The sequence below is a fragment of the Netta rufina genome (genome assembly GCF_964035555.1).
Source record: "Netta rufina genome assembly, chromosome: 14".
Lineage (NCBI taxonomy): Eukaryota > Metazoa > Chordata > Aves > Anseriformes > Anatidae > Netta > Netta rufina.
The window spans coordinates 933,207-952,860 of NC_140137.1; the positions used below are offsets into that span (position 1 = coordinate 933,207).

The 19,654-nt window shown below is 60.3% G+C and overlaps 1 protein-coding gene across 4 annotated transcripts; it reads left to right on the forward strand.

Moving 5' to 3' along the window:
- The first annotated feature begins 445 nt into the window (after positions 1-445).
- Positions 446-19,654, forward strand: AFAP1L1 (actin filament associated protein 1 like 1). Of its 4 annotated transcripts, none has more exons than XM_084295081.1 (19): positions 446-515; positions 11,358-11,486; positions 12,005-12,106; positions 12,278-12,375; positions 12,523-12,634; positions 12,957-13,055; positions 13,534-13,745; positions 14,106-14,285; positions 14,913-14,999; positions 15,295-15,388; positions 15,518-15,670; positions 15,938-16,149; positions 16,326-16,471; positions 16,816-16,894; positions 17,023-17,137; positions 17,353-17,517; positions 17,781-17,959; positions 18,952-19,080; positions 19,477-19,654. In XM_084295081.1, exons 1-19 carry the CDS (start codon positions 500-502, stop codon positions 19,498-19,500), a joined length of 2,331 nt encoding a protein of 776 aa, XP_084151207.1. In that variant the 5' UTR covers positions 446-499; the 3' UTR covers positions 19,501-19,654. The 4 variants fall into 4 exon arrangements, with proteins under 4 accessions (XP_084151207.1, XP_084151208.1, XP_084151209.1 ...); XM_084295082.1 differs by having other exon boundaries at positions 17,781-17,947; XM_084295083.1 differs by having other exon boundaries at positions 12,023-12,106.

A 19,654-nucleotide genomic window follows, 5' to 3' on the forward strand; every position in this document is an offset into this window, starting at 1 on the left:
GGGGGGGGGGGGCAATCCTTGGCCCCTGGGTGATCTCTGGGCGGGGGCACAGCCCCGCGTTCTTTACCCAAATCTCATTTTCCAAACCCAACGCGCTCCGGGCGGGATATGCCGGGGGACGCGCTCCAGGCGGTGCCACGAGGAGGGGGGGTCTCCGCAGCCCCTCCCGGGCCGGGAAGGGGTCCGGGACCGAGCCCCGATGGCTCCCAGCCCCTTTCCCGGGGCCGGACACCCCCCACACACACCTCTCACCCCTCTCCCCGCAGCCCCGCGGCCGCCGGGCGCTGGCCCCGGGGGGTGGGCACGAAAGCGGCGGGGGCGGCCCGGGGCGGAGCCGGGCCGTGCCGGGCCGTGCCGGGCCGTGCCGGGGCTCGGGGCTGCCCCTCGCCGAGGGAGGGGCGGGCTTGGCGCTCGGCCGCCCCACCGGGAGAGCCGGCCCCGCCGCCACTCGGCATCCCGCAGCTCCCGGGGCGGCCGCCCCTGCCCCCGGCTCCGCACCATGGACCGGCAGAGCGGTAAGGGGCCGCGGGTCCCCCCCGCACCCCGCCGGGAACGGGGGGCGTGGGGTCGGTGCGGGAGAGATTGGGAAATGAGCCCCCCCCTCCTGCCCCGTGTGCGTCCCTGCGAGACCCCGGGGTGTCCTGGGGCTGGGGCCCCGCCCCCCCCCCGTGGGTGGCGAGGGTGAAAAGTCACAGCCTGGCATGGGAGTGCATGGGGTGGGAGTGCCTGGGGGGCTCCGTGGGGGAATTGGTGGTCCCAGCAAGCAGGGTGACCAGTTCCATACAGAGCTGCTGGGACCCGGAGAGTTTCCCCAGCTGGAGAAGGTGCCGGTGGTCTCAGAGGGCCTGATCCCCACCCTGCCCTCCCACACAGGCCGGTGGCATCGGGCTCGTATAGGAAAGGTGTTGGCTTTCTGCTGGGGTCAGGGGGTTCCAGGGGGAACAGGGGGAGGCTGGGGGCTAGGGGGTGATGCTGCTGCTGCTGAATGCTGATCTAGGAAGGATGAGCAGGTGGTGGAGGGTGCAGCATGGGGGGGTCCTGGCCCCTGGGTGCTCTGCATAGGTGCTGCAGCAGCACCACCCTTGGGTGACAGCACAGGGATGAGGGACATCACTCTGGCTCTGTGGGACAAAGTCCCGGGTGGCTGAGGCAGGGCTGTGCCTGCAGCTTGGGGTCAGCACCAGCAGGACCTGAGGGTCAAGAGTTCCCCTTCCCAATGTAAAAGGATTGGGTGGTGTTTCCGCAGTGGAAATGCGGTGTGCAGAGTTCAGCTCTCGGGGTGTAGCTCGTGGTGGTGGTGCTCCGAGAGCAGTGTCAGGGCCCAGCAGCCCAGGAGGGGATGGGGACAGGGACAGCCTTCCCCTGCAGCTGCAGCTCACCCTGCACACCAGTCCCAGGATGTTAGCTCTGAAGGAGGCTGCTGCTTGCAGCGGGGGGGGTGGTGGTGCTGACAAGTGACACATGGTGCCAGCACTGTCCTCCAGGGTCCCAGGGAACCTCACCGGTGGGCAAAGGGGAGAGCAGAGCCTCATCTGCCCCCATCTCTTGCTGTGTGAGCTGCTGAGCAGCCACCCCCACCTGATGTGGGATGTTCCTGTGGGCTCACAGGGCTGTGGGATCCCTCTGTGGGGAAGGGCTGGAGGTGCCAGCACACTGCTGAGCCCCCTCCTGGGGCTGTGGGGAGTTGGGCACAGGCATGGCGCAGGGCTGGCACGGAGGGGTCCTGGTGCCTGAGCCCTGCAGGGCTGCCTGCAGCCCACTGTGCCCTGCTCTCCGTGGGCTTCCCCTGCTTCTTATCCCCCCCACCGTAGGTGCCTTCTATGGTAGTGGTGGAGGTGCCTGCCTGCTTTGCTTGGAGAGCTTGTAATGAATTGCTGTTGGCACCCAGATCGCTCTTTGCTAACATAAACCTCCTCCAGCCCCACTGTGCAGCACCCAGAGCCGCTGGATCCCTCTGGGGTGCTGGCTGTGCAGGGAGGGTGGTGGGGCTCGGTGGGCAGCAGGGTTGGTCTGGTGGTGGGCAGGAGCCCTGTCCCCAGGTCCCAACCTCTCCTCTCTCTCTGGCAGCCCCTTTGTTCACCTACAGCCTAGCTCAGCCTTGCGTGTGCCCTGACTTGCTCTTGCTCTGTGATGCTCCAGCTCTGTTCCTGCTTTCTGCTCTCTGGCTGAGCACAGTGCCTTGCCCGCAGGCTGTGCAGTGAGTGGTGCTGTGCTCGGCTCGCCATCACTGCCGGAGGCTGTCGGCAGTCACTCCAGGCTGTGGAGGTGGAGAAATATATATGTGCCTGCATTTGGGGAGATGCTCAGTGCCATGAGGCTTTGTTCTAGAAGGGTTGTGCTCGCTTTTCCTTGTTAGTGGCAATTTCCTGACCTTTAGTGCCAGGGGAATTTAGGTCCTGCACCAAACTTATCTGCGGTCTAAATCCAGCAAAGCCAGCGGAGATGTGTAAGGGATAAACTTGGCTCCAGCTCACCCACAGGAATGGGGAGGCATAGGGCTCGGCAGGAGGGCGCCAGGATCATTCTTGACCTGCTGCCTGAAACTAGGCTGCAGGAATCCCGCCCGCTGGAAGGAAGGGGGCGAGCAGCGAGCTGGGGCCAGCTGTTAGCACCGGGCAAGTGCCGAGCTCCCCCCTGCATTGCAGCCATTCCTTCTGCCGGGAGCTGAGCTGCCCGGCTCCGGTGCTGGCAGCCTGTTTAGAGTGTGTGGGAAGAGGCTGAGCCCTCCTTGGGCTTCCCTGGTCCCCCAGGTGGGCAGGTGGCCCCGGGGCGCTGGCACCAAGCGCAGCAGGCAGGCAGGGTGTCGTTTGCCTGGCTCATGCTGCACGACATTGGTGTCCTGCAGCCAGCGACCCTGATGACACTGGAATCACAGCGGGCTGTCTGGGAAACCTGTCTCTTCCCAGTATCTCCTCTTGACCTGGAAATGCAGTTTTCCGGTGGAAACGTGCTGAGCTGAGAGGCCGACGTGTCCCGCGCTGAGGTCCTGCAGCCCAGCCCAGGGAAATAAAACCATGCAGTAAGGGTCTGAATCGTCTCCTCCTGAGCAGCTGGGAGGCCTTTTAGAGGAGGTCAGCGGGTGAAAACTGGGCTCGTCCCGAGATCTGCCTCTCATTCAGTAGCCAAGTAACTCACAGGGACCCGAGATAACGACGTGCAGAGCCAAGGCTTGAAGTGGTGCCTGATGTCCCAGCCCCTTAACTCTTCGCTGTGCCAGATGCCATCCCATCTAGTCTGCTGAAGGTCCCCTGAGGAACAGGTACTTCCTACATGGAAGGAACCTGTTTTTCCATTAAAATTAACATCAAAACCGTCAGTCCTATATAATATCCTTTTAATGCCCCCTTCCAGGGCGGCTTGGTTGGAAGATTCCCCAGGATCTCCGCATTGTCCCTGCCAGGCACAACCAGCCGTGGGGCCGGTAGCCCCTGCCCGGGCACCCAGGATGAATGGTGCTGAGCCCTGCCATCCACCGCAGCCAACAAAAGCCTGGCTTTCATCACCCCCGAGTGCTGAAAGTCACGGCATTCAGGGAGCTCAAATCCCCCCGCAGACACCACACTGATGATCTGCAGCCTCCGTGGTGAGGCAGGAGGAGAATAAGTTATTTGTAGGTCTCCCCCCAGGCGGCTGGTCCCGCACCCCTTCAATTTTTGGATTTGATAAAGCCTCTCAGCTCATCAAAGGAGGGCTCTTTGCCAAGCAGGGGAAAACACTGACATTTCGTAACAGTTTGGAACAAAAACAGACCTTTGCAGGGAGGAGTTTCCATTCTCAAAATCTCTTTTTTTGAAGTGGGTTTTGTGTGCTTGTGATCCTGGGAGCGATAGGAGGGAAGGCTGGGCCACGCTGGAGTGCTCTGATCACTGGCAATTAACAGGAGAGCACCTGGGGAAGCAGCTTCAGGAATGGCTTTTGCTGTCTGCCTTTTTTTTTTCTTTTTTTTTTTGAGGGGGAGTGGAAGAGGGTTTTTTTTGTTGTTTTTTTTTTTTAATTTTATTTTTTATTTTTTAATTTAAACCCGTCACGTGTGATGATAGGCAAACATCCCCTTTCTGCCTTGCTGTCTGGTGGGTTCTGCCTCCCATTTCGCACAATCCCAGCATCACCTTATGCTTTGGGAAACAGGTCATAAAGCGCCAAGCCAGGGATAGATGTGCAGGAACAGGTCTGATAGCTGGCTGTCTTGTGCCGGAGTTAAAAACAGGTACAGTAAACCAGTCCAGGCACTGCTGAAGCCATCAGCAATAACAGAACTGTTGCATCTTCCCCTGTGCCCGTGCTCACCAGCTTTCCCACTGTGCCAGACCGGCTCTCGTGGCTCCAAGCCCCTGCCCCGAAGGGGTTAAGGTGGCTGGAAGTGCCGCAGGCTGGTGACCTTGTGGCTGCACCTGATGCTCCCGGAGATCACCAATGGGAGGAAACGGAAGGGCTGTTCTCAGCTGAGCAAGCACGCTTATCCTGCCCTCCAAGGAGCCTCCGGCAGCACAAGCCTGGCCCCCAAGCATGGAGACCCTCTGCTGTGCCCCTTTTTCCCTCTGCTTCTCCTCAGTGGCCCTCCCAGCGGGGATGGGGAGAAGTGGCCACTGAGCAGGTCCCTGACCCACCTTGGCATTCTGGGCATGGCTGGCTCTGGGGTGCCCTGGGTGCTGACTCCATGGGGATATTTCCCCCATAGTTTTTTTCTACCCCTGTCGGTGTTTTCTCCTCCCAGCACCTCTGGAAGGAGGTGCCTGCATTGTGCAACGCAGCTGAAAGCATTTGGAGCAGGGGAGATGGCTGGTGGCTGTCCCCTGCTCCATCCTGTTTTGTTGTTGTGTCCTCCTCTGCCTCCCCAGGCCAGGCGTGATATACCTGTGACTTCTTACAGAGGCACCTCTGCCCCGCCTGACATCTTTTGGATTGTGGTTTTGGGGAAAGGTGGTGCACAGGATGCAGAGTACAGCCTTTGGGGATGCAGAGAGCTTCTCAGCCCCATCAGTACGGCCGGGATGTCTGTTCTGGAGATGGAAAGAGCCCACCCCATTCCTCTCCTGGGGCCCCTCCCGGTGTTGGGGGGATAGCACCAACCTGCTGCTCCCTGCCGGCTGCAGGGCTTGTTTTGAAGAGGCTGCCACCAAAATTTTGGTTGGAAAAAGCATAGTTTATTCTGGGTCCTGGCTAATCCTAACGTCTCTCCTCTGGCTGAAGCTTGTTTTTATACATTACTCAGCAGGTCTCGCCCCTGCCTGCCTATTCCTTTAAAAGGGCATCTCAAACCTCTAATTTTCCTTCATTATTTAAACACGTTCTCAGCCAGCAGCCCTTATCATCCTCAGCCGCCGGCCCTGCGGAGCATCCTGCAGCATGGCCACTTCGCCTCGCACCCAGTTTTGCAATGTAGCCTGGAACCAGTGAGCCCAGTCCTTGTATGCTGATGGTGTAGCTCATTTTGAGTTGTGGCTGGGAACAACTTGTAACAGGTTTGGGGATCAGGGGTCCTTCCCCAGCATGGCTCAGGAATACCCCACCCGAAACAGTGTCTGTGTGCCTTTGTTTGCTCGGCTTCTTGCTCCTCTCAGCTGTAAGAGGGCTATGTAGAAACCACCCCCTCCTCCTCTGGGGTGGGGACAGCTGCAGCCTCATCATCTGGGAGGACGAAAGTTTGCTTTTGGTGAAGCAGTCCTCTCTAGGAGAGGGAGCAATGTCAGCAGAGAGGGGGGCAGCCCCCAGCCAAGAAGCCCTGCTGCAGCACGGGGCACTGCAGGGTCATTATCTGCATTGGTCACAGATGTTTGGGGTGATTTAATCAGCCTGTTAATTATTACCTGCACAGCTCAGGCTTGTGAAGCCACTCTGCTGTGGCAGGAGCTGCTCTTAGGGTCAATGTGGTGGGAAGGGTAGTCTTGTTCAGGGCACCTGGAGGCTTAACTGGCGGTGTGAAAGGCATTGCAGGAAGGATGCGCACTGGGGAGGGCTGCCCAGCAGTACCCATCCTGCTGGGTGATGCTGAATGAGGCGCGTGCAGTGCAGAGGGGTGCGTGGCTGGGAGCACCACTCTGCCCTGGGCTGGGCTGGCTGCTCAGCTGCTCTCCTCCAGGGTCGCTGAGAGCAAGGCCAACAGATAAGGCTTTCAGCAGAGCTATTTATACTGGGGGAGAGCTGCTGCTGCCCTGTCCACTGCTTTATGTGCACCAGGCACAGAAAGCAGTGGACAGGGAGGTGGCCAGCACAGCCCCGAGTTGCTGGCCGTGTTGGGGTGCGTGTTGAGGAGACACAAGGATAACGGTGGCTCAGCAGACACAGCCGGGGCAGCCTTCTGGCTCTTTCACCCCCCTGGTTGTTCTCTGCCCTTCTCCCAGTGCTGCAGAGGGAAAGATGCTATGGGGCCCTGTGAAAACCACAATCTCCTTGCTGTAAGATGAGCAGCCAGGGGTGGCTCCACTGGGGAGGACTCACTGTCCCCTTGAGCAAGCAGGCTTCACCTTAACCTCCCAGGGCTGATTTTCCAAGATTATCAGCCAAGGTTCTTAATTACTGCAAGGTCATGGTGATGCACTCCCTGGGAGGTGTGTGTCCCTGCCCTGCCTGATGCAGCCTTGGCTTCACAGGCTGCTGGGGATCTCTGGGGGGACAGGCTCCCCCCGGGGCATAAGGGGCAAGCCGAGTGGTCAGAGCCACCTCCTGTTCTGCAGCGCTCGGGGATGCTGCAGCACCCGAGCTGGGAATGAGTGGTTGGAGGAGAGGGGATGCCTGCCCGAGGTGCTTGGTGAAGGCATCAATCGCTGCTGGTGGCAGTTGGAGCAATGGGTATGGGCTCCATCCATGCAGCAGACAGCCCAAAGCACTCAGGCTCCTGCTGCTGGAGTTGGAAGTGGAGGCTGAGGCACTCCCCACATCCGCCCTGCTCAAGGGGCCCTTGTTTCCAGGGAAAAAATGATTCACGGGCATCAAGTGGCCCCTTAGCAATTCTTCCACTGTTATGGGATGTTTCCAGAGCTTAAGTGTGATAATTAATGGCTGGCGTTTCTCTCAACTCCTCCATGCGGGAGCATGCCAAGCTGCTGGGCAGGAGGGGTACTTTTCTGCCTGATTTCCTCGCCTGCCAGCACAACCTAGCTGATCCTGCATGCCCTGTGTGAGGACCTGCGGGGCCATCCGGCAGCGAGGACATGAAGGGACAGCACTGGGAGCCTGCCTGCCACGATGCTTTGTCACCAGCCCCATGCCTGCCTGCTGTCCGTGGCAAAGCAGCCCATTGACACCGGGCTGGGGAGGTGCAAGCAGAGGGTCTGGCTTCCCTGCAGGGTCCCTGCCTGTGTCCCCTTCCCCATCCCAACCCCCCCCGCTTTATGGCGTCTCTAACTGGGGCTAAAACCATTTGTTTACTGCTGGGGGCAGCTCTGAACAGCACTCCTCCGCAGGCACAGCATCCTGCGGCCCTGCTTGCGCCAACAGGAAGGATTTATTTTTGCTTGGCTTTTATTTTAGCTACAAACAATGGCAGTCGCTCCCAGCATCCGATTTCCCCCAGCCTCCCTCGCCCCCCGGCCTCCACCTGGCGCAAGAGGAAGGGTGGCCAGGGCTGGGGGGGGAGCGGGCGGCAGAGCTGTGTCTGTGGGGCAGAGTCCTCTGCAGTGATTTCACGGTGCTGCTGGCTGGGAAACTGCACCTCCTGCACCTCCCCCCTGGGGCTATCTTCTGGGCTGTGAGTGCCGAGCAGCTTTGCTTTGCAACCCCACCTGCGCTGTCCTGTCTCTGTGCCTGCTGAAAGCTGAACTGCGCACCAGGAAGCTAATGCATCAGCTGGGCTGGAGCATCTTCCTCCTCCTCCTCCTGCAGGTTGCTGGAGCAAGTCCTGCTGCCTGCTCCCATGACCGAGCAGAGGCTCGGGAGGGGGAGGTGGGCTCTGCAGCTGCTCCCAAACCCTTATCTCAGCCTGGGATGCCTGGCTCCCTGAGGGGAATGCACTACCAGGGTCTAAAATTAGAGCTGGCCTGGGCACAAGGTGGGGAGGGGCAGTGGGGTGCTGCTGCGGGGAGGGGATGCAGCTCCTCTGCCAGCATCCCACTTGGTGCTGCACCTGGGGCATGTTTGGAAGCGCTGCCTCTCTGTCTCAGCAGCAGCAATGGCCTGGGTCTGTTCCACAGCTCTCCCTGCCCCAGGGGTGCTGCCCTAGGTCTCCCCCAGCCCATCCAGCCCAGCTTGGCTCCTGCTAAAGCCATCTGCTGCCGCAGCTCCTGGGCTTCCCAGGAGAGGCTCGGGCTCTGCCCCCTTCCCATCCCTGCTGCGGTGCTTGGATGGGCTGGAAGTGGGGAGCAGGGTCTGTGTCTGTCCCAGGGCTGGTGCCGCTCCTTCCGCTGGGATATCTGTGTCCAAACCCTGTGCCTGGCACAGTGGGGTGCTCCCACGGGATTCAGGGTGTGGGAGAAACCCCTGAGGCTCCCGACAGGTGGGACGCGATTGTCAGTGCTGGAGGTGCCCTGTGAGTGAGGCCATGACACGGCAGGAAACTGGGGTCCCTGTGGCCCCTTCACCTGCTCAGTGCTCCAGTGCTGCACCACCTTGTCCCGCAGTGCCCTGTGACATCCTGCTGTCCCGCAGTGCCCTGTGACATCCTGCTGCCACCTCCATCCCGGGCTCTGCATCCCCGGTTGTGCCCTGGCACCAAGCATGTGCCCACACCCCTGCCACCTGAGCCCCTGGCCCTTCTAAAGTGCCCGTCGGTGCCATCCACAGCCCGTGGGTGATCTCTCCTGGCTTCCTGCAGCCCCCATTAACCTCAGCTGGGCTGGGAGCCTAACGAGTGCAGGAAATTAATTCCTTCCCTTCCTCCGCTCCCCCAGGCACAGGCTCGGCTCCGCAAGCCCGTTGTGGATCACAGGCCCCTTTGAGCAGCTCGTCCCCCCCTCCAGCTCTGGGGGCATGTTTGACATTGGAGACACAGGGTACGGCTCAGCTGCGGGGAACAAAGGAGCCTTCAGCGCTGGCCCTGCTCGGCTTCATGCGCCTGCAAGGGCTGCGGGGAGCCTTGCTTTGCGGCTGTTCTCACCACGTTTGTGCATGGGGGTCCCTTCACCCCTCTGGCTGTGAACGCTACCAGCTTTGGGGTTATTAATAGGGCCGTGCTCACCCTTTGGCCCTCAGCTGGTGCAAATCCCTGCTGCAGGGCTGGGGGCTGTGGTGGGAGATGTGTGCACGGCAGGGGATGGGGATGCTCGTGGCACCGTGGCTGTGGGAAGGTGGCGTAGGGCATGGGCATGGTCCTCTCTCCACTGTAGGAACACGTGGTGAGCTGAGCTGGAGCAGGATGGTGGGTAAGTGTCTTCCTAGGTGCTGGGTGGACAGATCTGTGTCTCGTTTTTTGTCCCAGCAGCTTCCTTTCTAGCCCAGCACCCTGCCAGGTGCTGTGCCTGTACCCTGGCCAGGCAGAGGAAGATGTCTCACCTCGCCTGGAGAGCACTGCTCAGCAGAAGCATGTAGCACTCTACGAACATCTCAAACATCTCTGTTTCCAACTCCAGAGCTTGAGCAGGAGGCCCAGTCCTGCTGTGTGTGCCCTCTCCATCCCCATGGGCTGCGGGATGCTGCCAGCTCCCCTCCTGGGGGCTACCTGCCCCTGGGGGCTGCCCACAGGAGGCTGGTGCTGGCAAAGCCAGCTGTTCCGAAGGGCTGATGCTGGTGTTTAGCTTGGCGCAGGGCAGGGAGGAGGAAGCAGAAGGTCTGCAGAGATAGAAGCCCATTGGCAGGAAGAGGCTTGTGAGCCACATCCTGCCTCATCCTGGGGAGGCAGTGCTCTGGGGCCAGGCACGCTGCCTTCTCGCCTGGGCGGCTCGTTTTGGCCAGGTGCTGATCTGCATCAACCCACTCACGTAGGGCTCCCCTTCAGCTAAAAAGTTTTGAAAATGAAGTTGTTTTTACTGAGCTGCCAGCCTGCTGCACTGGCCCTGCCAGGGACTTGTTCATGGGTTGAAGGTAGGCGAGATTTAACAGCAGCTGTCCCTGCTGTGCCACCAAAATGCTGGGTCAAACCAGGTTTTGCTGGGTGCCAGGTGGAGTTTGGATAGGGCCCAGCGGAAGCTTATTATGAGCAGAAGTAATGAGGATCCAACATCAGCAGCACCACAGCACCCTGTCCTGGTCCTGGGAAATGTGCCCTTGCTGCTGCCCAGCTCGGCATCGCTGAGCAGCCCCACAGCTATGGGGCAGCCAGCTCTTCTTCCCAACACCGTGGCTGCCTCCCTGCCACTCGTGTCCCCCTCCCTGGCAGGTGACAGGTACAGCCCAGGCAGCGTGTCCAGCAGTCCTGGTGCTCCGCTCCGGCCTGTGCTCTCCCCTCCTCTCTGCCAAACATCCCCGTCGGTCAGCATGTCTGAGCCTCCCCTGCAGTCACCTCTGCCCTCTTTCCCTGTCCCTGGAGACCCACAGCCAGCTGCACAGCTGCCCCAGCTGTGCTGTGATGATGCTCAGCTACTGCCAAGATCCTGCTCATGCTTGTATTGGAAGAAACGGCAGATTTTATTATTATTTTTTCCCACACTCCATAGCCTCTAGAGCTGCAGGTTTGCTGGAGCCCCTGAGCCCAGCCTCTCAGAGCTGGGCTGTCTCAGGCACTGGATTCTGCAGGTGCTGCCCTTCCTCCTTGCCAGCACACCAAACACTGCATTAAGTGATAATTTTTTTGTAGCCCTGCTCTCTTTTCTTGCCTTTTGCTGGGTTCTCCCCATCTATCCTGCTGTTTTATGGCTCCTAGTGGCATTGCAGGGTGCTGTGCTGGGGAGGACAGCTCTGTCCTGGAGCGGCACTGCCAGGTGGCTCTGGAGGTGGTGTCTGGGTGTCCTTTCCTTATTTCCTTCCAACAGCACACAGCACGATACCTCACATGGAGGACAGAGGGGTGGTTTTAACTGTGTGGAAACATTCACGTGCTGAGCCTTTTGATGGCAGCAGCCTGCAGAGCTCGTGTTTCCATCGGCGGGCTCAGTGGGCTGTGTGCCAGCGCCTGGGTGAGTGTGCGTGCAGAAGGAGCACATGTGTGCTTGGCAGCCGTGCAGGGGTCTTCCACGTGGTCCAGCCCCTTCATCTTAATCCTCTTTCCTCATTTATTTTAGCACCTCTGGTATTGCTCTGGCCAAGTGTGCATCGCATGCCTGGCTGTGAAAAGGGGAGAAACGTCCCCAAGGCATAGGCTGATGAAATTCCTGAGCTTGCCCCAGTTTTGAGCTGGAAGTTGGATTAAAATGTGCCAGACCACCAGGCTGGCTTGGGAACTGTGTCTCTGTACTCCTGCTCCCCACTTCCCCATGTGCTGGGGGCTGCAGGCAAAGCCCAGCACCCCGACCCCCCCCAGCTGAAGGGCTTTTCCCTGCTTCCCCCAGTGCTGGACCAGCTCCTACCCGAGCTCAGCATCCTGCTCAAGCTGCTGGACCATGAGTACCTGAGTGCCACCACGCAGGAGAAGAAGCTGGCTGTCTCCACCATCCTGCAGAAGCTGCAGCCACCCACAGGTCAGTGTCCTGCTCCCAAGGGATCTGGTGGCTGCCCTGGTGGCAGTGTGTCCCCAGCCTGGGACCACAGATTGGCCCAGCCCAGTGGGGCAAGGAGAAGCCTATTGAAGGCACGGATGAGTTTCCCTGCCTGTGCGCCTGCTGCCTCCATTTCCAGTGCCCAGCACCACCCTCAGGGTGCTTTGCTCCTCTCTCTTGTTCCTGGCTCTCCCCTGCTTCTCTGGGTGCTGGCATCAGCACCTGCTTCTGCTGGAAGCACTGCCTCGCAGATGCCCTCCTGCTCCCAGTTTGTGCTGAGCACAGTGATTTCAGGATCACAGGAAGGCAGAAGGGCTGGGCATCCAGAGGGTTCCAGCCCTCCCTGGGGGCTGGCAGTGTCCCTGGGGGCTCCTCATCTCCTCCTGCCCCACGGCGTGGAGCAGCCTGCCTGGCCGGGAGGTGATCTTGTAGCTTGGGTGGGTGATTTTGGGGAGGTGCAGGTGCTCACCCAGCTGTCCTGCCTGTCTCTGGGCTGACAGCTTCCCCCTCGCCCTCAGGGAAGGATGCAGACTTCATGTACATGAACACAGCCTCCCTGAACAACGGCACCAGCTTCGTGGAGTCTCTCTTCGAGGAGTTCGGTACGTGTGGCCATCCCAGAGCGATGCCGGGGTCTTACTGGGCAGGTGCTGCGCTGGGCTGGGTCCCAGCCGACAGTGGGGGCACTCAGAGGGGACAAGAACAGTGGTGAAAGCTGCATCCTTGTGCCTGGGAACTTCTCCCTTCACCCTCAACGCTTGCTCCCAACCCAGACTGTGACCTGCGGGACCTCCAGGACATGCAGGAGGAGGACGGGGACACCAGCAATGGAGTTGGCTTGGAGCTTGCGAGGAGCCAGCCAGCAAAACCTGTACGTTGGTGTACCCGGCTGTGAGATCCCCGCTCCAGCACGGGGCAGTGGCCGTGGCTGGGAACCATCCCTCCTGTCCCTTGCCACCACTGCACACGTTTGCCCATTGGGGCCCTCTCCGCTCATGCCGGGGGGGTTCTGCCGCAGGTTGCTACAGACCCTCCTCCACCACTGCCCACCACCCCACCGCCTGAGGATTACTATGAGGAAGCGCTGCCCCTGGGCCCAGGGAAGGCCCCTGAGTACATCATCTCACACAGTGAGTCCCGCTCCCGCCTGCCCCCGCCACCCTGCCCGGCCGAGCGGGGCCCTTGGCAGTGTGCTGGCTCCCCCTGGGGAAGGAAACTGCCCGCACCCTCCTCTCCTGCTTCCTTCCTATCCCAACACGCTGGTTGTGCAAGGAGTTGTTTCCTCCGGCTTGGCAGGGAAGGGAGCGATGAGCTGAGGTTGGGGCCATGGAGGGAGCAATGCTTTGACACTCCTGGTGTCTGCATGTGCTTGGGGAAGGGGGTGCTTCACTCTGCCCCACACACAGGCTCATGCACGGCCAGCAGCCCCAGCTGCCTCTGCTTCTTCTGCAGACAGCTCCAGCCCCCCCAACTCGATCGAGGATGGCTACTACGAGGACGCAGACAGCAACTACCCCATCACCAGGATGAACGGGGAGCAGAAGAACTCCTGTAGGTACCCGGGTGCCTTCACCTGGCAGGGGACAGAGAGCTTTGGCAAAGTCCAGCCCTGAAATGTGGGCTTGAGCCAAGCCAAGAGGAGCTGTTGGTGTACCCAGGGGTGAGATGTGGCTGTGCCTTCACTGTGGTGCCAGCAGGATGGGGAGGCACTGGGCCCTCCTGACCCGCTGCTCTCCGGTGCGCCTGGCAGCCACTTCCCACACCTCCACTCTCAGACCCTGTGACGTATTTTGGCATATCCATAAAACTGCCGCTCCATACCCTGCTAGGGATGTGTAGGGCAGAGAGCCAATGCATGATCCTGTAGTGGGGGTAGATGGTTTCATCCAGCCTCTGCAGGTTTGAGGCTTGTAAGGAAATAAGCCAGCCCTGAGAATTGAACAGGTGCACCTGGGGATGGCTTTTGGCCTGCAAAAAAAGCTCCCTGGGATGGGGAGCTGCTTGGGGTGACAGGCCTGCTCTCTTCCAGACAATGACTCAGATGCCATGAGCAGCTCTTATGAGTCCTATGATGAGGAGGAGGAGGACGGGAAGGGCCAGCAGCTGACACACCAGTGGCCGTCAGAGGAAGCCTCCATGAACCTGGTGAAGGACTGCAGGATTTGTGCCTTCCTGTTGCGCAAGAAGCGCTTTGGGCAGTGGGCCAAGCAGCTCACCATCATACGGGACGGCAAACTGCTGGTGAGCCCAGAGCTGGTGGGGCATGAGGGGTGGGGAGAGACCCCCAGGTGCATTGGAGAGAGGTCAGCCCCAGAGCAAATAAAAATAGCCAACCAAACCTGCCCTGAGGCCGTGACTACCCTGCAGCGTGTGCAGGGGTAGCTGTTGCTTCTCTTGCAAGCAAATGAAGGGCTCCTCACTATTGGGATCCCCTTGGCTAGTGGAGCAAAGGGAGAGGGCATCCCGCAGCCCTTGTGTGACTGGGTTGCAGAGATGGAACCACCTCCGTCTGTGCCGCTGGCTCAGAAGCCTGCAAGGACCCTGTCTGGGCATGGCAGCAGGAGAGGCTGAACCCTGAGCAGTTGTCTTTGCTTCTCCCAGTGCTACAAAAGCTCCAAGGACCGGCAGCCACACGTGGAAGTGCCCCTGGGCACCTGCAATGTCATCTATGTCCCCAAGGATGGGCGGCGCAAGAAGCACGAGCTGCGTTTCTCCCTGCCGGGGGCTGAGGCACTGGTGCTGGCCGTGCAGAGCAAGGAGCAGGCTGAGGAGTGGCTGAAGGTACCGCCACTGCCCCCCTCCAGCCACAGCCTTCCTCAGGCAGCGATGGGGAGTGGGTTGCCGCGGGGAAGGGGAAGGAAGGGGGCTTTCCTCTGTCTCTTATCAGCCGTGGGGAAGGCTGGCCAGCCACTTCCCAAGCCTTGGGCGTCTCCTGTGCTGATAGCCCGAGCCCCTCGACAGGGAGCGGGGTGGGGATGTTTGTTCTCCTCCTCCTCTTCCCCATGGCCATTTCCTGTCTTTGTTCTGGGGGTGGGAGGTGGGGAAGGGACTGGCTCTGCTGCTGAGCCCATGGCTGGGAAAGGGGCTGGCAATGCTTCTCCCGTGGGATGTGCCGTGGGGGGCCCTGAGGAGTGCAGAGCCAGCAGGACAGTTGTGTGACTTGATGCCTGAATCCCTCCCATCCAAAATTTCCAGATCCTTTGACCATCCACCTTAACAATGGTTGAGGTTTGGAAGGGCCAGGCTGGGTGCAAGGCCCCAGGCAAGCAGGGTTTTTGCCCCAAGCAGAGCTTGCCACCCTGTCCTCGTGGCAGGCAGCAGGGACAGGTGCTGCAGAGTCCACGGCCGCACTCCCCGTGGGCCAGCGGGACTCAGGTGGTGAGACGGGAGCTTGCCCTTTCTGCATAGGTGATAAAGGAAGCGAGCAGTCCAGGAGTGGGCGGGATGGAAGCCCCCACGTCCCCAGTGATGCCCTGCAAGATGGACCTGGATAAGGTGACGCTTTCTGGTCAGGGTGATAGGGATCAGCCAAAGCGCTGTGTGGGGCTGGTGACTAAGCCTGGAGAAAGGGAGACCAGGAGGATATCCTGAGCACTGAGCTCCTGGTGCTGTGTAGGGAGCCCTTCCCATCCTCACGGCAGGTCTGTGGGGCTCACGGGGCTCCCCAGCACTAGGTGGATGTTCCAGCCCTGTGCTGAAGGGACAAAGGCCATGGTCAGACCGTGGTCATTGCTTGGGGCTGAGCAGAGGGGTGCTGCTGAAAGGGCACCTGCCCTGCCCCTCCCTGCAGAGGCTGTCGCAGGAGAAGCACACCTCTGACTCGGACAGCGTGGCGACAGGCGAGACCTTCTCCCCCACGGCCCGCAGGGAGCCCTGCGAGCACGGTATGGCCCCACACCCCCTGGGACGGGCTGTCCTCCTGTCAGGCACACCACACCTCGCAGCATTCATCCTGGTGTGAGGGGGGTGCTGTGATGTGGTGTGCGTGGCTATTGGGGCTCTCCCCCTTCCAGGGAAAGGCAAGAAGAGTGGCTTGGCTGACCTGAAGGGCTCAATGAGCCGGGCGGCGGGGAAGAAGATCACCAGGATCATCAGCTTCTCCAAGAAGAAGCCTTCCCCCGAGGACACACAGACTTCCTCCACTGAGGAAGACATCCCATGCTGTGGTTTGTGGGCGCCTGGGGCACAGACAGGTCCTGGGCTCCCTTCTGGAGAGCCTGGCTCTATGGGGGCAAGCAGGGGGTGAGGGGCTGTGGGAGGAGCTCCTCTTGAGCTTGTGGAGAGCTGGACACGCCTTGGGGACACAGGCACAACAGGACCGGTCTGCCCATGAGCAGGGAAACATGCCCTAATACCTGGGCAGTCCCATCTCATGAGGTCCCAAGGTCCTGCTGTGGGTGCTTAGACACTTCTGTTGGGTCTGCGCTCCCCAGGCTACCTCAGCGTCTTGGTCAACCAGTGCTGGAAGGAGCGCTGGTGCCGCCTGAAGACCAACACCCTCTACTTCCACAAGGACCGCAGTGACCTACACACCCACGTGAATGCCATCATCCTCCGGGGCTGCGAGGTGGTGCCGGGGCTGGGCCCCAAGCACCCCTTCGCTTTCCGCATCCTTCGCAATGGGCAGGAGGTGACCACGCTGGAGGTGAGCTGGGCACATCGCCTCCTGTGGGGACGTGCACTGGGGATTGCCCAGCTGGGGGAGCACCTGCTGCAATGGTTAAAGCCTGAATGCGACCAGTGCCTTGGTTCCCCTCCTGTGCACACCAATGAAGCCCAGGGACACAAAGGCATGTCCCCAGGCCTTTCTCTCTCCTGCAGGCAAGCTGCTCAGAAGACCTGGGCCGCTGGCTGGGTATCCTCTTGGTGGAGACAGGCTCCCAGACAGTGCCAGAGGCCTTGCACTACGACTACGTGGACGTGGAGACCATCGCCAACATCATGACAGCCGTGAGGCACTCCTACCTGTAAGGCTGTGCTCTGCTCTGTGGGGGCTGTGCTGGAGCGGGGGTAATGCTGGGATGGGGATGGGGGAGAGGTGGCAGGTGCGAGGGGAGAGGGCTGGTATATCCTTAGGCAGGGCAGCTTGCCTTGGGCAGGATTGGAAGTGTTTTAATAACGCTAATGAAGGACCTAAGGGATACGCGTGCTCGCATAGCGCAGGGTGGGTGCTCAAAAGCAAAGCTGGGTCCCTGCCCAGAGCTGGGAGAGCAATGTAGGAAGAGCAATGAGATCGAAGAGCCCTTTGGGGGTCTGCCAGGGACAACCTTGAAAGGAATCCAGTGGCAAATACCTGTCCCTCCTCCTGCAGGTGGGCCAGCTCCTCCCAAGACAGCCGGCCGGACTCCTCCCGCGTGGTGTACGACGACGTTCCCTACGAGAAGGTTCAGGTGAGCAGGGCTCGGGGGCTCGCTGTGTCCCACCGCTGTGGCCAGGCTACAGGAGATGCCCTGGAGAGCCTTGGCGGGTTGGGGCAGCCCTGCAGGAGTTTCGGCACGCTCTCCTATCCCCACTGCAGATCCAGGAGGAACTGGGGCGGCCGTCAGGAGCCCAGGTGAAGCGCCACGCATCCTCCTGCAGTGAGAAGTCACGGCGGGTGGACCCGCAGGTCAAAGTGAAGAGGCATGCTTCAAGTGAGTGGGGGGCTGCGCAAGGGGCCTTGGAGCGGGGCAGCAGGTTGCAAACCTCTGTAGGGAGACCCCGGTCCCTGGGAGGGGGCTGTTCCCACAGGGGGTCTCAGGTTGAGCTGCACCAGGCCAGAAGGACCAGATGTCCACACAGCTGGGCCTGGGCTCAGGATGCTCCTGGGGACAGAGTCATCCTGACAGGCTCTCCTTTGTACATGCAGATGCCAACCAGTATAGGTACGGGAAGAACCGGGCCGAGGAGGATGCCAGACGGTTTCTGACGGAGAAGGAGAAGCTAGAGAAGGAGAAAGCAGCAATCCGCAGTGAGCTGGTGTTGCTGCGGAAAGAGAAGAGAGAGCTGCGGGAAACCATGAAGAGCTGCACAGGTGGGTCAGTGCCACCTGGGTGCTGTGACTGGGAATGCTCTAAGGCATTCGGGTATGGTGGGAAGGGCTGGTATGGGGACACCAGGCTAGCAGCATGGCGGTGACACTTGTGGCTGTGAGCAGAGCTGGCTGCAGTGTGCTCCTGGGCCAGCAGCCCCATCTAGCGTCCCACCCAGGAGCATGGGTGGCTTCTCAATCCCCACAGCCTCAGCCCAGGGCCTCTCCAGGCAAAGGTGCTGAGTTGGACACGTTTGTGTGAGCAGGGCCGAAGCTGCAGGACCTGGAGCAGCGGGTGGCAGTGCTGGAGGAGCAGTGCCGGCAGAAGGAGGAGCGCCGAGTCGACCTGGAGCTCCAGCTGACCGAAGTGAAGGAGCGTCTGAAGCAGTCGCTGGCAGGAGGGCTGGCCCTGGGGCTGGCTGTAACCGGCAAGGTGGAGAACGGGGTGCATACCTCTTCTTCCTCACTGCCACAGCTCTGGCTTCATTCAGCAGAGGGGCTTGGGGCAGTGCTGGGAGCAGCATGTGGGGATGAGGGACACCCCTGATCTTTTGGTGGTTAGAGGTGGGAAGCAAAGCATCCTGCACCTGGGAAGGAACAACCCGAAGTATCAGTACAGGCTGGGGGACGACCCGCTGGAGAGGAGCTCTGAGGAGAAGGACCTGGGGGTCCTGGTGGACGACAGGTTGACCGTGAGCCAGCACTGTGCCCTGGTGGCCAAGAGGGCCAATGGGATCCTGGCATGCATTAAAAGGAGTGTGGACAGCAGGTCAAGGGAGGTGATCCTCGCCCTCTACTCTGCCCTGGTCAGGCCTCACCTGGAGTACTGTGTCCAGTTCTGGGTTCCCCAGTACAAGAAAGACAGGGATCTCCTGGAAAGAGTCCAGCAGAGGGCCACGAAGATGATACAGGGCCTGGAGCATCTTCCCTATGAGGAAAGGCTGAGAGACCTGGGTCTGTTCAGCCTGGAGAAGAGAAGACTGAGAGGGGATCTCCTCAGTGTAATATAAATATCTGAGGGATGGGGGACAGAAGGATGTAGCCAACCTCTTCTCAGTGGTTTGTGGGGATAGGACAAGGGGCAATGGCTGCAAGTTAGAGCACAGGAAGTTCTGCACTGACATGCGAAAGAACTTCTTCATGGTGAGGGTGATGGAGCATTGGAACAGGCTGCCCAGGCAGGTTGTGGAGTCTCCTTCTCTGGAGACATTCAAGGCCTGTCTGGACGCCTACCTGGGCAGCCTGCTCTGAGGAACCTGCTTTGGCAGGGGGGTTGGACCCAATGATCTTTCGAGGTCCCTTCCAACCCCTACAGTTCTGTGATTCTGTGATTAGGCTTGGCCACATCAGCTTTGACTTCATGACAGGTTGTGCTTTCCTGGCATTCCCTGTTCCCTGGGTCTCCTAAATCCTCCTTCTCCTCCCCCTTTTCCACAGGAAGCTACAAACAAGCCAAACGGGAGCCCCCCTGAGCACTTGGTCCCTGTCAACTGTGCAGCCGAACTGAGGAAGAGAAGCGCCTCCATCCTCCCTGCCAACAAGGGAAATGTGCTGCGGAAAGCCAAGGTCCTGCTTCACTCCCCCTCTCCACCCCTGTTCCCCTGGAAATCTCAGCCTTTCATCCTGTCCCTGTACTTGGCCATGAATTTTCGGGATTGTGGATGCTCCCTACTCCAAAAGCAACGGGTGCTGCCAGGGTCTCCTGCAGCCAGGCTGGTCCAGCTTGGTTGGTACTGGCTGCTGGCATAAGCCCAGCCTGCAGGGAAACCCAGGAGGTGTGTGGCTGCGTGGGCAGGGGGGACACCATCACCTCCACGATGCCCGGGGCAGCAGTGACCTTGCCTTTGAAGATGCTGGGGTGGTCCAAAGCCCCCCGGTAGGGAGGGAGGCCCTTAAAGGGCTCAGTGCTCCCTCCTGCACCTCTGATGTCTCATCACTCTCTTTTTATCCCTTTCTCTGCAGGAATGGGAAAAGAAGCAGACTTAAGCCGGGCTGTGGCAATGCCTGCCAGGCCCCTGCCAGACACCAGGGCTCATCAGGAAGCTCTGAGCCCCCTTTTTCCCAGGCAATGGGAAGGCACGTGGGGACAGGCACCCTCCCTTGCCCCTCTGCTGCAGCAGCGTCTGCCGCATGGGCAACA

What these genes read in the sequence shown, in the direction of transcription:
- AFAP1L1 (XM_084295081.1), top strand. An exon ending in TGAGTACATCATCTCACACA is followed by an intron (nt 12,635 to 12,956) that starts GTGAGTCCCGCT and finishes CTTCTTCTGCAG; the next exon opens with ACAGCTCCAGCCCCCCCAAC. An exon ending in GCCGTGAGGCACTCCTACCT is followed by an intron (nt 16,472 to 16,815) that starts GTAAGGCTGTGC and finishes CTCCTCCTGCAG; the next exon opens with GTGGGCCAGCTCCTCCCAAG.